Raw genomic sequence first — 15,272 nt, 5'->3', positions numbered from 1 at the left:
TGAATTGCAGCGCCAAACAATGGAAATGAAAATGAAAATGAAATTGCAATGACTGGCAGCATAGTTAATTTAATTGCTCGTAGCTTTGGCCAGCATTGGCTTTGACCTTAAACTGCAATGCGACAGATACGAAATACGAATATTGTCTATATGCAATATAAATTAAAATCAGCTATTTGCATATATGCGCACAATATTTTTAATTAAATTTACTATCAGTTGTGTTTTATTTGCTGCAATGAAATGAGAGCGGGGCAAAGCCACAAATTCCAAACACGGGGGGCTTGCCAATTGTTTTTGGTTTACACAGATGTTGCACACATATATATGTGTGTGTGTGTGTGTGCTTGTGTGTGTGTTTTAGGGGTCTCTGACTGTGGACTTCCGCCAGTTGTAATGGCATTGCCGGCAAAACGTGGCGAGGCCAAAACAAAGTTCTCATTGTTGCTTGCATTGGGCCGCAACTCGAACATGTCCTGACAGTTGCCCTTACCTTAGCCCGCCCCACGCGCTTTGTTGTTGTTGTTGCATGTCCCACGTGTCGTATTAGTTACATCAAGTTATTATCCCCAGTTCGCATACGTTTGAATGCTTGTCTGAGCGACTTTATGTGTGTGTTTGTGTGTGCGTTTCTATGTGTGTGTGGGTGGACTGGTAACTAGGTCAGTTTAAAATGTTGCGTCGCGTCGCTTTCGTTGTAAAAGGATTGCCGCCCACACTTCAGCGAGCTCAGCTGCCTGGCGCTGACCTTTTGTATAAGTTACGCCCTTTTTGTGGGCGTGTTTGTAACCCATAGACAAACAGTCGAGCGCTTTATATATTTTGTGTGTAACTTTTGCGTGCATATTTCCGCTTTTATACGATCAACAAGTTACGTTTGTCGCTGTTACGCTTCGCCTCACGCTATCAAAGGCGCCAGCAATGTGGCAGCCAATTGTGCATGTTGCAAGTACATCAAACTGTTTTAAAGGCATTCAACAGCTGTTTAGCTCTTCACAGCCTGCGTATAATTTAGAAAATTGTATACAGTGGCCACAGCTTGTGTGTGCCACGCCTCTTGCCACATATTTATAGCAAATTTATAAATAATTATATATATACAGCCAATTCATGCGTAAGCATAATCGATTGAGCTTGGCACTAAACTGAATCTCTCTCTCTTTCTATCTCTTGCAGACATACCCGACATTCCCGATGACATTAAGCATCTGCAGAGCCTGCAGGTGGCCGACTTTAGCTCCAATCCCATACCCAAACTGCCCGCAGGCTTTTCGCAGCTGAAGAACCTCACCATACTTGGCTTGAATGACATGTCACTCACTACGCTGCCCGCTGACTTTGGCTGTCTTACCCAATTGGAGTCGCTGGAGTTGCGCGAAAATCTGCTGAAGCATCTGCCTGAGACAATTAGTCAGCTTACCAAGCTGAAACGCTTGGACTTGGGCGACAATGAAATTGAAGAATTGCCACCATATCTGGGCTATTTGCCGGGACTGCATGAACTTTGGCTGGATCACAATCAGCTGCAGCGACTGCCGCCAGAGCTGGGACTGCTTACAAAGCTCACATATTTGGATGTATCCGAGAATCGCTTAGAGGAGCTGCCCAATGAGCTGGGCGGACTGGTGAGCTTAACTGATTTGGATTTAGCACAGAATCTGCTCGAAACGCTGCCCGATGGCATTGCTAAGCTAAGTCGTTTAACTATATTGAAGCTGGATCAGAATCGTTTGCAGCGTCTAAACGATTCGCTGGGCAAGTAAGTGCAGCATAGCCAAGTTTTAATATTTAACTAACGTTTACTGCTTTGCAGCTGCGATAATATGCAGGAGCTTATACTTACAGAGAACTTTCTTTCCGAGCTGCCTGCGTCGATTGGACGCATGACCAAGTTGAGCAATTTGAATGTGGATCGCAATGCGCTGGAGTATTTGCCGCTTGAGATTGGCCAATGCGCCAATCTGGGCGTGCTCAGTTTGCGCGACAACAAGCTAAAGAAACTGCCACCAGAGCTGGGCAACTGCTCTGTGCTGCATGTGCTCGATGTGAGCGGCAATCAGCTGCTCTATTTGCCCTACTCACTGGTCAATCTGCAACTCAAAGCTGTTTGGCTGTCCGAGAATCAATCGCAGCCGCTGTTAACCTTCCAGCCAGATACAGATGCCGAGACGGGCGAACAGGTGCTCTCCTGTTACCTGCTGCCCCAGCAGGAATACCAGCCTATAACGCCAGGTAAGCTGACGCGTCTACTCGACCACCGTTGGTTGCTGCTCGTTTTGTTTGCTAGCCAAAGCTTCTGCTTATCTGGCATTCCGTTTGCTTTTGTTGCCTATCATGTTGCAATATCTGCAATCTATGCTTGCGATAAGATTAGATAGCCCAAAAGTCTAGCAAACAAAACTTAACACACACATACAAAATTCCAAATTAAATTTTGTCTTCATTTTGTGTAACTAAACAAAATTCTTTAACTAATATTTGGCCGCACCCCAAACAAAACTTCTGCGTGTGCAATTTTTCTATATACACTGTGCTATAACTTAATGCACCTATGTTCACCCATATATGTTTTTTTGTTAAAAAAGATTATCCAGCGCAGACGCTTTATAGATCAAGCGAAAAGTTCGATTCAATGGATTTCTTCAGTTATCAGCAAAAAGGTTTGACTGAACTGATATTTGTTGCATAATAACAAAAGCTTAACAAGCAACTGCATATTGAGCTGTGTGACTATCGATAGTATCGATTAACGATAGTGCAGCTTAGTGTGCATTTGATTGCTAGTTCATAGTTCATAGCTAGCTGCGTAATTTATTCATAGCATGTGCTCAACTCCTATGCATGTTTGATAAGAAACGTAACTAAATTTTAAACGCGCTGCTTGACCGCGACGCTGACGGCAGCAGCAGCAGCTTTAAAGTTGTTGCTCTTGGTTTTGTTTAGAAAAAACCGAAAACCAGTTTAGTTTGCCATAACAAATGACGTCATATAAATCTTATAACAACAAGTTGTAGCTGTGTGTGTGTGTGGGGCGTTGGCTTGTGGCACACACACACACACATAGAGATACAAACGTAGCATGTCTATTGGTTATATGCGTGTGTTTGATTTGATAATGTTATTATTTGCTGTCTGTTAGATTTCCAATGCCCTGTGCCTGTTTCTCATCAACACAACATGCCACATGCCACACATGCTGCTGCTGCTGCTGCTGCTGCTGAGTGGCAGATCAAAGCATCTGCCACTGCTGCAAACAGGCCCAGCGCTTTGTTTGGCCAGCGTGATGTCAACGCCGCCGCCTAGTGACGTCATTAGTAGTGTGTGTGGCATATGTGGAGCAAGATCGAACGCGCCACGTAATTCTCATTCAATGGCTACAATATTATTAATCGTTAACTGCTGAGCAGCTCTTGATGTTGTATGCATCAAATCGTATAGCGAGGCATTGATTAATGTGCCTGTCAGCTGGCCTACAGTGAAGACTGCCTTTAGAGAAATAGGCAAACAATTAATTTAATTTATACATTTCATGTCTACAAATAGAAATTTCTTGCTGTCGCTATTAATTGCATATTTTCAGTTTATTAACGCTTCACTGTCACTTATTGATTTTTATTATTCAACTGGTTGTTTATTGTGATATTTTACATATTGTTATTGTTATTGTTGCCTAGTCAATAACAATTTTGTACATTTCGTAACTTTGTTTGTCAGTCTCTAACCAGTTTAAATCAAATGCAAAACGCAACTAAAAATACTTCTACAGCTATTACGCAACTAATATTTGTTTAAATAATTTTCTGTGGCATATTTCACATAATTTACACAGCTGTGTAAATTGTCGGCTCATCAATAGTTTGAAACTTTTACTATATATGGGCGTCTAACTTTTAATTCACTTAGCTGCGGCTTCAAATTATTCAATTAAAAAATATTTATGCTGACGGCCAAGCGACGAGAGACAATAACAACGCCCCTATTCTTGTTAAATATTACATTGTTAGCTTACATTTACATAAATCTTCATCTGCCTGCGACTCACTTAAGTTGTCAATGTTGTTGGACTCCCTGCTGTTTGTCTCTAGCACAATAAAGATTCGTTTTTGAGTGAATTAACTCGTTAGTTACATACTTAAGGCTGTAACTGTAAGAACGCAACTACTTCCGTCATAAACAATGATTTAAAAATTTGTTTATAGCCCCTCAGTGGTGGGTGGGGCTGGCGCTGTGGCTGTGATTTGTGCTGCGCACATGCTGCAATTTAAATATTGTTTACATAGCTGTGTATGTGTGTGTGTGTGTGTGAAATTTATGGCACACACACACACTTCACGCATTTGATGGATTAGAGTGGCAGTGGTTGAGTTTGTTTATGCCAAAATAGTTGTACACATTGTTGTTTATATTTAATTGTTGTATTTATTGATTTTACATAGACGCATTAAAGTGCTTGCTTTGTATAATTTACGCTTGAAGTACACTAATTTTAGCATGCGCATGCTTCTTCTTCTTCCTCGTCGTCCCTCTTCTTCGCCTCTTTTATAACATAAACATTTGTTTTTAAATTTGTGCGCTAATAAAAATTCTTTTGCTTTTGCTTCCCGCACACACGACGCAGCACGCGATTTGGAATCCGATTCGGAGCCCTATGAGGAGCGTGAGCCATCGCGCACTGTTGTCAAGTTCTCGGAGGATGCCACACAGGAGAAGGATACGCCATTTGTGCGCCAAAATACGCCGCATCCGAAGGATCTGAAGGCCAAGGCGCAGAAACTGAAAGTGGAGCGCAGTCGTCATGAGGAGCATGTCAATTTGGTGGCACTGGCCGAGGAGGTAAATGAAACAAGTACAAGTACAGGTGTTGGTGTTACTAGTTTATGTGTTTACTTTAGATGCCGCTAAATCGCACTTTCCAAAGAAATTTATGCACAAAAGTATTTTTGTTTTAAGTTTTTGAATGCTTTGCGCTTCTGTTGTTAATGTTGTTGACATGCATACACACACTAAGTTAATATTAAATTTATATGCTGCACGTAAATAAGCAACAAATAATGCGTACGTTTATTTGTTTTATTCTTATAAACAAAACACACACAAAATTTATATTTTGCACAGAATGGCACCAAAACAGTCGAGACAGTAACCCCCACCGAGACACGCACCATAGCGAATAATCAGCAGCCGGCAGCAGTAGCTGTGACAGCAACCAATAATGTGCAGCAGACGCACAAACCAGTTGTTGTGGTGAGTTTTAGACGCAACTTGTATGAAGCGCACGCTAGCGAAGTTGCCAACCAGACAGGGTGACAACAGTTGCCGTTTGTTATTTAAAAAAAATGTGTAATTAATTTAATTGCAGGAAGCGCTACAAGCTGTAAACAGCAGCGAGCAGACAAGCGCTGTAGCTGCGGAAGCTGCAGCAGCTGAAGAACAAGAAGATGAATATGTAAGTGCTGTAATTGATGCATGGATTGGTTATTTATTTATTTACTCAATGCAGGAAACTGATCGACGCGTTGGCTTTCAAGTTGAAGGCGAAGATGATGATTTCTATAAGCGACCGCCCAAGCTGCACAGACGGTACGTCAGACATGAGCCTATAAACAAATGCAGCGCTTTAATTTATTGTTTATATGCTTTTAGTGATACACCGCATCATTTGAAAAACAAGCGTGTGCAGCATTTAACCGATAAGCAGGCAAATGAATTGGTCTGCAATGCTTTGGCCAATCCAGAGGCGGCTAATGAGCCAACAACGCCGCAGCACAAAGTGCAGTCACCCATAGAAGAGAATGAAGATGAAGAGCAGCTAGAGCAGGAACAGCAACAGCAGCAACAGCAACGTCCATTTGATAGCTCACTTTCGCCTATAGCAGTTACAGTTGTTGAGCCAACAGCAGCAACAGCAACAACAGCAGCGGGTAAGTTTGGCTAAAAATACTTGAAACTAAGTTAAAAAGTTCTCTTAATTGCGCGCCAAGAGTGTTGGCCATAATGCAATAATCAATAAATGTGCAAAGAGCTTGCAACGCTTACATATGCATTATATATAAATAAACTGTGTTAATTGGCAAGCGGCTGTTATGTAAAATAGTTAAGAGCAGCAGAGTCTCGAATCTGTAATTAGATCTAAGCTAATTATGCAGCTTAAGCTTCCGTTTCTATGCGTTACACTTGTTCGTATGAATGAAGCCGCAGCGTCTATTAAAAACGCGTTACGAAAGTGCGCAAAGATAACAAAAAAAAAAAAAAAACAGGTAAACAAGCACAAAAAAATGAAATAACATTGTTGGCCTAAAAATACATAAAAGACAATACAGGCGAATAAAATGAGTTAAGGCCTATATATAGGCCTCGCTCCCCCTATATAACAGATAGCGAGCGCTATCTAAACGCTGCGAGCTTGCAAAAGCTGATAAACCAAATGTACACACACACACACACACACACGTGTATGTAAAGCAGCGCAAAAAGAGCAACAAATAAAGCAAAAGAGTGTACTTGTCATATAAAGAGCGCAACAAGTAGTGAGCAAGTGTAAAAAATACAAATTGAAATTGAAAGCGGCTCTGCCTTTGACTCATTATGAGCTGACAGCTCAGGTAGAGCGAGCGAGAGCGAGAGCGAGAGAGAGTGTGAGCGTGTCAGATTGTGGGTGAGAGCAATTGCCGTCTGGCTGTCTCCAATTGGGGCTCTGAGCCATTCGCTTTGGGCATGGGCTTTAGTCATTTTTTAGTTACGCTTGCGTTTTGTCAACATCGCGAGCGACCGCGCGTCAACTTTTATTTTTTTTTACTTATTTGCTTTTGGCAGTCAGACGTGTAATAAACAATAGACGAAAGTTGGCAACTTCACATGCCTTGACTTAGTCATAAGACGTAGCGAAGCAGCTAAACAAAGTGTGAATTTAGTTATCGATTTTTGTTGCTGCTGCTGTTGACCGCTTGAATTACAAACTGTCTGCAAAGTTTTGCGGGCAATGCGCATACGCAGCGTGGGGTTTGAGCGCGTCTAAAATAAATTGATTTTCAAGTGGCAAGCACAGAAGGTCAAAGCAGCTATGACTACTCAAGGTTAATATGTATACCGTTAGATGCTGCTGCTGCTGCTGCTGCTTGCCACAAGCCTTGAGCCGGCAGCTTCCGTTATTTGCATTTTTAACTGCAATGAGCTGCTTGGCAAGCAACATTTACCTACGTTAAAGTTGTTTATATAGCCCAAGTCGCTCGCTCTCGCTCTCGCTCTATATATTTGCACATGACAAATATGCAAGTGTGTGTGTGTGCCTGTGTGTGTGCATATCCGGTTTCCTGGCAGCTACTTGCTTGCACTTGCTTCCTGTCTGCTTCTATTATATTTTTCTATAATATTTATTTATTTTCTTACTCTCTTGTCGCCTTTTTTTGAGGTTGGCTGTTACAACACTTTGACAATAGCAGTAAAATCAACATTTGCACAAATGCCTTTTTGCATTCCTTAGGCAAACAATATGCTGCATTTGCTGCTGCTTCAGTTTGCTTCAGTGTGTGTGTGTTTGGTTTTCTTAAAGCGCAAAAATTCGCTCTCAACATTTTACTTTGTGTGCTGCTGCTGCTGCTGCAATAAACAAACCGTTGATAAGCTCAAGGCAATGCAATTGATTTTCTGTATTGTGCTGCTGATTGCACACACATACAAACAAGCAAACACACACACACACACATGTGTGTGGCTTGCTCTTATTAAATTTGTGTTGTGCGTGTTTTGTTTGCAGCTTTGCCTCATGCGTTTGTTTGTTTGCTACGCTTGTTTGTTAACTTGTTTGTAATATTTGCTATAACTGCAGGTCATTTTAATGGATTTTTCATTAGCTAAACACGCACACACACACAAGCACACACACATGCTTTGCATACTAATAGCATTTTTCACTTTTTAACAGTTGCATGCTAACGTGTTAATTTAAATAAATGTTGTCAAAGCATTTTACAGCTGCTGTCAAGCATTAGAGCTGTCGCTGTCTAGAGTTGTCGCTGCTGTCTTTGCGCTTTTCAATTAAATTTTGCTTGTTTACTGATATATAAATCTCACTCGCTGCTTTAGCTGATGTCATGCCAACAGCTTTTGTTTATCAGTAATATATATTGACTGCCTTTGGAGCATATCGCGCACCAATGAACGGACATTGCTTTATTGATAAACAAGTGTAGTCACAAAATTACGCATACGCACTGCTGAGGGCTGCCCAAGGTCATTAACTAATGCTCAACAGGCCAGGCACAGCTAATATTTCGTAATGATTTTCCAATCGCTTATCTAACATTACAAACGGGCGCATTATCAAAATTGGCTTTAGGCATACCAAAGTTACGATAAGATATGTGAGCAGTCAACTCATTGCAACATTTTTGGTGTGCGCAATGTAATTTGTTCTCTTTTTTATGTTGGCTTGTGATTCATTAATTTTTGTCGCCACATTTAAGTTGCGTTCTTTTTGATAGCTTGCAATTTGTCAAATGGCTGCGCGCTGAACTAAAATGCACAGCAATTTATCAAAGCTGCTGGCTGAAATATTTTTGCAGCCAGCAGCGCGTCTCACGTGCTTATCGATAAGTCTTTAAGTGCAATTAAGCACTTGATCTCTAGTGCTTGTAATTTAAAACAAAAGTCGAAGTCAACGCAGCGGTCATTGGCTTTAAGTTATTGCCACACAAAGTTTTGTGACATGCAACCATTAAATTTGCATAAAGAAAATGTAACTTGTCATAAAGACAGAGAGAGAAAATGCCACTGGGCACCAGACATTGACATAACTTGCTAACTCACTGGCTTGGCCCTTTGCTTTTGCCTTTGGACACTTGTCAGGCTGTCAATGCTACAGGCCACAGCACAGCACAGGACAACAAACTGACTGGACCAACATTATTTACATATAAATAACAAATTCTGAGCGAGCTTAGCCTGATTGGCAACTTCAGTTTGATTTGAACGCCATGCGAATGCATTTGGGAAAACATATTTCATTTGCATTTCAGCGCTTTTAATGAGACGCGTGGCGCACACTTTTATTTTACGATACGCAGCGCATATTTAAATGTTTATGTGTGTGTGCTGCATTACTTTTGCGCACTTCATTGAGAGGATGCGTCGTAAATGCTTATGAATTGACAGGAAACGAGTGCGTGGGTGTCGAGCAGTCGAGCCTGGCATTAAGATAATAAAAGTGCGTTCGTTTGCAATACTTTTTGAGCAGCGCAATCAGCACATAAAATATGAAAATACAACACATAAAATGTATTTTGTTTTATGTCGTTTGCTTTGGATTTATTTGCAGCAAAGCAATTTGCACGTGTATTTCATTTTATTGCTGCTGCAAATAATATTTATCAGCTGATTTAAATTGAAAGCGCGTTCAGCAATAATAAACAGAACATCACATAATGTAAATAAGGCTCTAAATTTTGTTGGCCTCATGATTTACTTAGCATACTTAAGTGCGCGCGGCTATTGAACGAGCAATTAATATGCAGACGCTAGCGCCAGTGTTGGCAATTTAAGCTTGTTAAAAGCTAGAAATAGCTTAAGCTTGAAATTAAGCTTATTTAAACTTGCACTTAGAGCTTAAAAGCATAAATGACAAATGTACTACATAATTGTATCAAATTTCTAGACACTGAACTTTTTACTTTGAGGTGCTTCAGTTGAGTTTTGATGCACATTAAGTGTTTAGCTTATTTTTATTTATATAATTTGGCAACACTGATTAGCAACAATTGAAATAGCAGCAAGTGCCGACGCATTTATTGACTGCTTATTAAGCTGTGTGTGCTTTAATTATTATGCAGCAAGAGCTGCCTGTGGCAAGTTCTTAGCTCAGCTGGCCGCACGCAAATTTTCATGTCATTAAAGCGTAATTTATGCCAGCGCATAAATTTCATATTTATTGCTATTGAAATTGAAAAAATCGCAGCGCACAGATTGAAAGCAATATTTTCCATGCAGCTGCGCGCAACAAATTTTTGTGCATTCAAATCAATAAAGAATAAAGCGCAATATGCTTGAATGCGCTTGAAAACAAAGCGCGTAGTAAGAAACAATAACAAAGCCAAAAGATGTTTAATGTCAAAATCAAAGTAAAGGAGGGCAACAATACGCTGCCGCGCAGCAATCAGCGTAGCGGCGCTGCTTTGGCTGCTGGCAGCTACTCCGGACGCAGTAGTCCAGCCATGAGCAGCCTGCGCAGCTCGCTGGCCAGCTCCAATGGCGGCTCGCTGCGCCGCAGCAAGAACAAACATGTGCGCATTGTTACCAGCTATGATCCAATGGAGCGACAACAGCGTCAGCAGTTTGGTAAACAAGCGCAGTTAGGCTTAAGCAGCTTAACTTTAATTTAATGCGTTATATTCTGTATTGCAGATAACATTGATGGGGTGACCGAGCTGCGCTTGGAGCAGTACGAAATACACATTGAACGCACTTCAGCGGGGCTAGGACTAAGCATTGCTGGCGGCAAGGGCTCCACGCCCTTTAAAGGCGATGATGATGGCATTTTTATATCACGTGTAACCGAAGCGGGTCCAGCTGATCTAGCGGGTCTCAAAGTGGGCGACAAGGTGCTCAAAGTCAATGGCATTGTTGTAGTCGATGCGGATCATTATCAAGCAGTGCAGGTGCTCAAAGCTTGCGGTGCTGTGCTGGTGCTAGTGGTGCAGCGTGAGGTCACCAGACTAATTGGACATCCAGTGTTTAGTGAGGATGGCAGCGTGTCCCAAATTTCAGTGGAAACGCGTCCACTTGCAGCTCCAGCTCCAGAGCTGCCGCCGCAAAGTTATGCGCCCATGACTATGCCCACGCCCATGCCTGTGCCTGTGTCTGAGCCAGCGCATGGCTATGTATTTGCCACGCCCACAGCAGCGCCTACAATGCCTAATGGTTTGCTGCTAGAGAATGGCAAGGTAAGCAGCACTAGACTCAAAGCTTAAGCTTAACTAACATTTACTTTGCAGGATGCTTTGCCTTTGAGCTTCATACAGCTGCACACAACTTTAATACGCGATCAAATTGGCCAAGGTTTGGGCTTTAGCATTGCAGGCGGCAAAGGCTCGCCGCCATTCAAGGACGACTGCGATGGCATTTTTATATCACGCATTACCGAAGGCGGTCTAGCGCATCGCGATGGCAAAATTATGGTTGGCGATCGTGTTATGGCTGTAAGTTGAACACTCTTCAAAGGCTGCACTTGCTCATGCTTTCCCCTCTACAGATCAATGGCAATGACATGACTGAGGCGCATCATGATGCAGCTGTTGCTTGTCTAACTGAGCCGCAGCGCTTTGTGCGTTTGGTGCTGCAGCGCGAATATCGCGGGCCACTGGAGCCGCCCACAAGTCCGCGCAGTCCCGCTGTGCTCAACTCGTTGAGCCCCTCTGGCTATTTAGCCAATCGACCAGGTTTGCTTTAACTATGCCAGCACTTGCGCTTACTTTAGTTCGACTCTTTTGCTTGCAGCAAACTTTAAGCGCTCAGCTGGCGACATAACTGCAGCTGAGCAGCCTTACAAGTACAGCACATTGGCTGCCACCACGCCCAGCACACAGCCCACAATCGTTGCTAACAACAACAACAACAACACGCTGCCTAGCAATAAAACAAATGGCTTTGCTGCTGCTGCTGCGACTGCTGCGCCCATAGACAAGTCTACGGGTCAGCCAGTGCCTGCACCACGTCGCACCAATTCGATGCCACTTGGCGATGGCGATGGCTCCACTGTAAATGGCGCTGCTTCTAGCGCTGGCAGCGCTGATTCCAATGAGGCGCAGGTAAGCAGCGCAGTCTTAGTCTAAGTTCATTTAGTGCTAAGCGAGTTTTTGTCTGTTTAGTTTATGTTTAGCATATGCACGTCATTAAATGTTTGCTACCCCCCGTAACGTCCCCAAGCAGTGAACTCAGTTTAAATTATAAAACCCAAAATCAAGTTAAAGCCAATTGCATTGCAGCTTAGTAGTCAAAGGTAAGTTAAAGCTGCAATGCAACTGTAAGCAAATTGTTGTTGATACACACACACACACACACACACACACACACAGACACATACATGAACACAACTCTATATATTTAATTGTGCTAATCGTATACGCCAGTTTTAATTTTAACCCTCTAGCTATTAGACAACCAACCAAAATTATAAACTACGCTATATTTGAATCAAAATTTGTTTGTGTTTGTTTTGCATGTGCAGCAGCGATTCATTATATAGAACATATATCATATATAAATTTTAAGCCATGTTTGTGCTTGTCCAGCGCGTCCAGCTGTATATAAAAAAACTGCTATGCAATCATTTTTAGTTAGTTAGTCAGGCAGCTCTAGCTTAGTTTAATGTGTTAACCAAAATTTACAAAAAACCAACATATTTTTTGTTTCTTTTTCTATCAAACCAAAATGTTGCTTTAAAAAATACCAAAAAAATACTTGTACTACCCCCCAACAAAAAAAAAAAAAATACACAATTTGTTCAAAAATCAATTACGAACTGGGTGCAGCCTTCATCGTTGCGACCACTGACCAGCGATGATTTTCAAGCGATGATACCAGCGCATTTTCTGAGCGGCGGCAGTCAGCATCAGGTGCATGTGGCGCGCCCCAACGAGACGGGCGTCAGTGCTGTCACCGTGAATGTGAACAAGCCCGAGCCCGATCTGCCCATGTTCCCAGCAGCGCCCACCGAACTGGGCCGCGTTACCGAGACCATAACAAAGTCAACGTTCACCGAAACTGTGATGACGCGCATTACCGACAATCAGCTGGCGGAGCCATTGATCAGTGAGGTGACTATCACAACATCACGCATACACTAAAAAAAAAAAAATACAAGACCCCTCAACACATACAAAAGAGAGTTAAAAGCAGCAAAGAGCGCGCGCGTGGGAGGAAGTCGAAACTACATTTAATTTTCATTTTGCTGGGCACGCAAGCCGCGCATCAGCTACAAGGACGAAAGCTTTTCTCTTTTACACATACTTATGCACACACACACACATACACACACTATTTAATTTAATTGATTATAATTGGCACTCGCTGTTGTTGGCCCTAGCTGCATTTTATTTAAGCAACTCTCTATTGATTTATTGTAAATAAAACTCAAACTCAGTTTAACACACTTAAATGTTAAATGTGCAGCACAAAATTTTGTAATTTAAGCATTATGCAAAACACACGCACATTGGCAAACAATTTGTTATTGTGTTTACACAAGCTAATTGGTATTCGAAAAAGAAAAATAAAATTTAATTTTAATTGGTAACAACTTTAGACTGTAGTGCGTAGTTGGTAAATGGAGCTGCACACATAATTTATTTATAATGCAATAACGGTTAAGGTTGCATGCCAGCAAGCTATAAATTTACAAAATAACTAACCAATAAATATAATGAGCAGCAAAATAAAGAATTGACTGGCTTAGTTTAATTTAAATTTAAATGTTCGTGGCGTGTGGCATGGATTTGAACTAAGCTCTGGCTCAACGCTCAGCTCTGGCACTCACTTCAGCCTAAGCTGTCTGAAGTGTCATCATGTCTAAATCTCCTTTTGCAAATCTCTGCAACGCTTGTGGTCGGTACGGCTTTCAGTCATGAATAACTAAATCAGGCTAAACTACAAGCTATAGTCATATATGTAGCAGAGACAGACGCACATGTTTTTATTGTCAACGCCAGTTGCTGTGGCCTGCAGCACTTGGCATTCAAATATTTAATTGTTTTTAATATTTGTTATTGTCTCGCTCATGCTGAGCGCCTTATGAATGCAAGATTATTATTATAAGTTATTAAGTTTAACACTCACATTAGCTTAGCTTAAGTTTTAAATTGCATGCGGTTTAATTGTTTTGGGCATTGGTTCGGTGCTGCTTTGTTTTGTGTCCTTGTTTGTCCAACAAAATCAAAATGTACATATCACCAACAATTTTGCACACCACATCACATCACACAGCAAGCTTAGAGTTTATCATTTAAACAAAAGCAAATGAAGCTTATTAATTTTGTTACTTATTGCTTCTATAGGAGGTGGTGCTGCCCAAGAATCAAGGCTCGCTTGGCTTTAGCATCATAGGCGGCACGGATCACTCCTGCGTGCCCTTTGGCACTCGCGAGCCTGGAATATTTATATCACATGTAAGTGCAGCTAATCACAAACTAAATGCAAAGCTTTCAATACGCTGCTTCGACAGATTGTGCCCGGTGGCATTGCCTCAAAATGCGGCAAGCTGCGCATGGGCGATCGCATACTGAAAGTGAATGATGCGGATGTTTCCAAGGCCACACATCAGGATGCAGTGCTGGAGCTGCTGAAGCCTGGCGATGAAATCAGGCTGACCATACAGCATGATCCGCTACCGCCAGGTTTTCAAGTAAGTTGCAGCCTTTTAATTAATTAATTATAATTTAATGCGCCTTAGTTTGTTGCCACTTTGCTGCTGTATATAAAAAGCTTTACACACCTTAAACTTAACTTGTTTCTCTCTCTATCTATGAATGCTTATAAAAATACAATTCACGACGCTAAAGCACATAGAAGTAGTTTATGTAGTTACCGAGGTAAGACTTTAAATTAATAAACAACACGCGCAATTGCTTGTACCAACTTATTAAGGGCTAAGCTTTTAGTTTTTAGTGGTCACTCATTTGATTTGCTTGCTTTTCGCAGGAGATACTGCTGTCCAAGGCTGAGAACGAGCGTCTGGGCATGCACATTAAGGGTGGGCTGAATGGCCAGCGCGGTAATCCCATCGATCCATCGGATGAGGGCGTTTTTGTATCCAAAATCAATTCGGTGGGCGCTGCGCGTCGCGATGGACGCCTCAAGGTAATTGACTTTGCCTGTCTGGCCTGCCCAAAGTTGGCAAATTGTATTAAACTTGGCTCTCTTTTTGCAGGTGGGCATGCGTCTGCTGGAGGTGAACGGCCATTCGCTGCTGGGTGCCGCACATCAGGATGCGGTCAACGTTTTGCGCAATGCTGGCAATGAAATTCAATTGGTCGTTTGCAAGGGCTACGACAAATCGAGCTTAATGCATTCCATTGGCCAAGCGGGCGGCATGAGCACAGGTTTCAATTCGTCTGCATCCTGCAGCGGCGGCAGTCGTCAAGGTAGCACACAAATGCACCAAAGCTAGTGCAGTTCTAATCTCTATGCATTGCAGGTTCGCGTGCTTCCGAAACAGGCTCGGAGCTGAGTCAGAGTCAAAGCGTTTCCAGTTTGGATCATGATGAGGAGGAGCGTCTGCGTCAGGT

General features: G+C 42.1%; 1 protein-coding gene across 20 annotated transcripts in view; it reads left to right on the top strand.

The window, feature by feature from the left end:
• The window catches only part of LOC108602776 (protein lap4), a 53,448-nt gene that overhangs the window by 16,350 nt on the left and 21,826 nt on the right, over positions 1-15,272 (top strand). For 11 of the 20 annotated variants that reach the window (XM_017990973.1, XM_017990971.1, XM_017990972.1 and 8 more), the window contains exons 4-22: positions 1,177-1,759; positions 1,814-2,232; positions 2,586-2,660; positions 4,619-4,833; positions 5,116-5,244; positions 5,360-5,446; positions 5,501-5,580; positions 5,644-5,921; positions 10,396-10,934; positions 10,986-11,189; positions 11,243-11,429; positions 11,488-11,798; positions 12,522-12,806; positions 14,043-14,153; positions 14,210-14,389; positions 14,547-14,576; positions 14,686-14,844; positions 14,915-15,128; positions 15,182-15,270. In XM_017990973.1, coding sequence (XP_017846462.1) covers positions 1,177-1,759; positions 1,814-2,232; positions 2,586-2,660; positions 4,619-4,833; positions 5,116-5,244; positions 5,360-5,446; positions 5,501-5,580; positions 5,644-5,921; positions 10,396-10,934; positions 10,986-11,189; positions 11,243-11,429; positions 11,488-11,798; positions 12,522-12,806; positions 14,043-14,153; positions 14,210-14,389; positions 14,547-14,576; positions 14,686-14,844; positions 14,915-15,128; positions 15,182-15,270 — 4,175 coding nt within the window. Of the gene's footprint in view, positions 1-1,176; positions 1,760-1,813; positions 2,233-2,585; positions 2,661-4,618; positions 4,834-5,115; positions 5,245-5,359; positions 5,447-5,500; positions 5,581-5,643; positions 5,922-9,787; positions 10,330-10,395; positions 10,935-10,985; positions 11,190-11,242; positions 11,430-11,487; positions 11,799-12,521; positions 12,863-14,042; positions 14,154-14,209; positions 14,390-14,546; positions 14,577-14,685; positions 14,845-14,914; positions 15,129-15,181; positions 15,271-15,272 lie in introns of those variants that run through there. The other 9 variants (XM_017990966.1, XM_017990968.1, XM_017990965.1 and 6 more) reach the window with 9 other exon arrangements.

The sequence above is a fragment of the Drosophila busckii genome, chromosome 3R (genome assembly GCF_011750605.1).
Source record: "Drosophila busckii strain San Diego stock center, stock number 13000-0081.31 chromosome 3R, ASM1175060v1, whole genome shotgun sequence".
Taxonomy (NCBI): domain Eukaryota; kingdom Metazoa; phylum Arthropoda; class Insecta; order Diptera; family Drosophilidae; genus Drosophila; species Drosophila busckii.
This window is presented reverse-complemented; position numbering and strand designations above follow the sequence as displayed.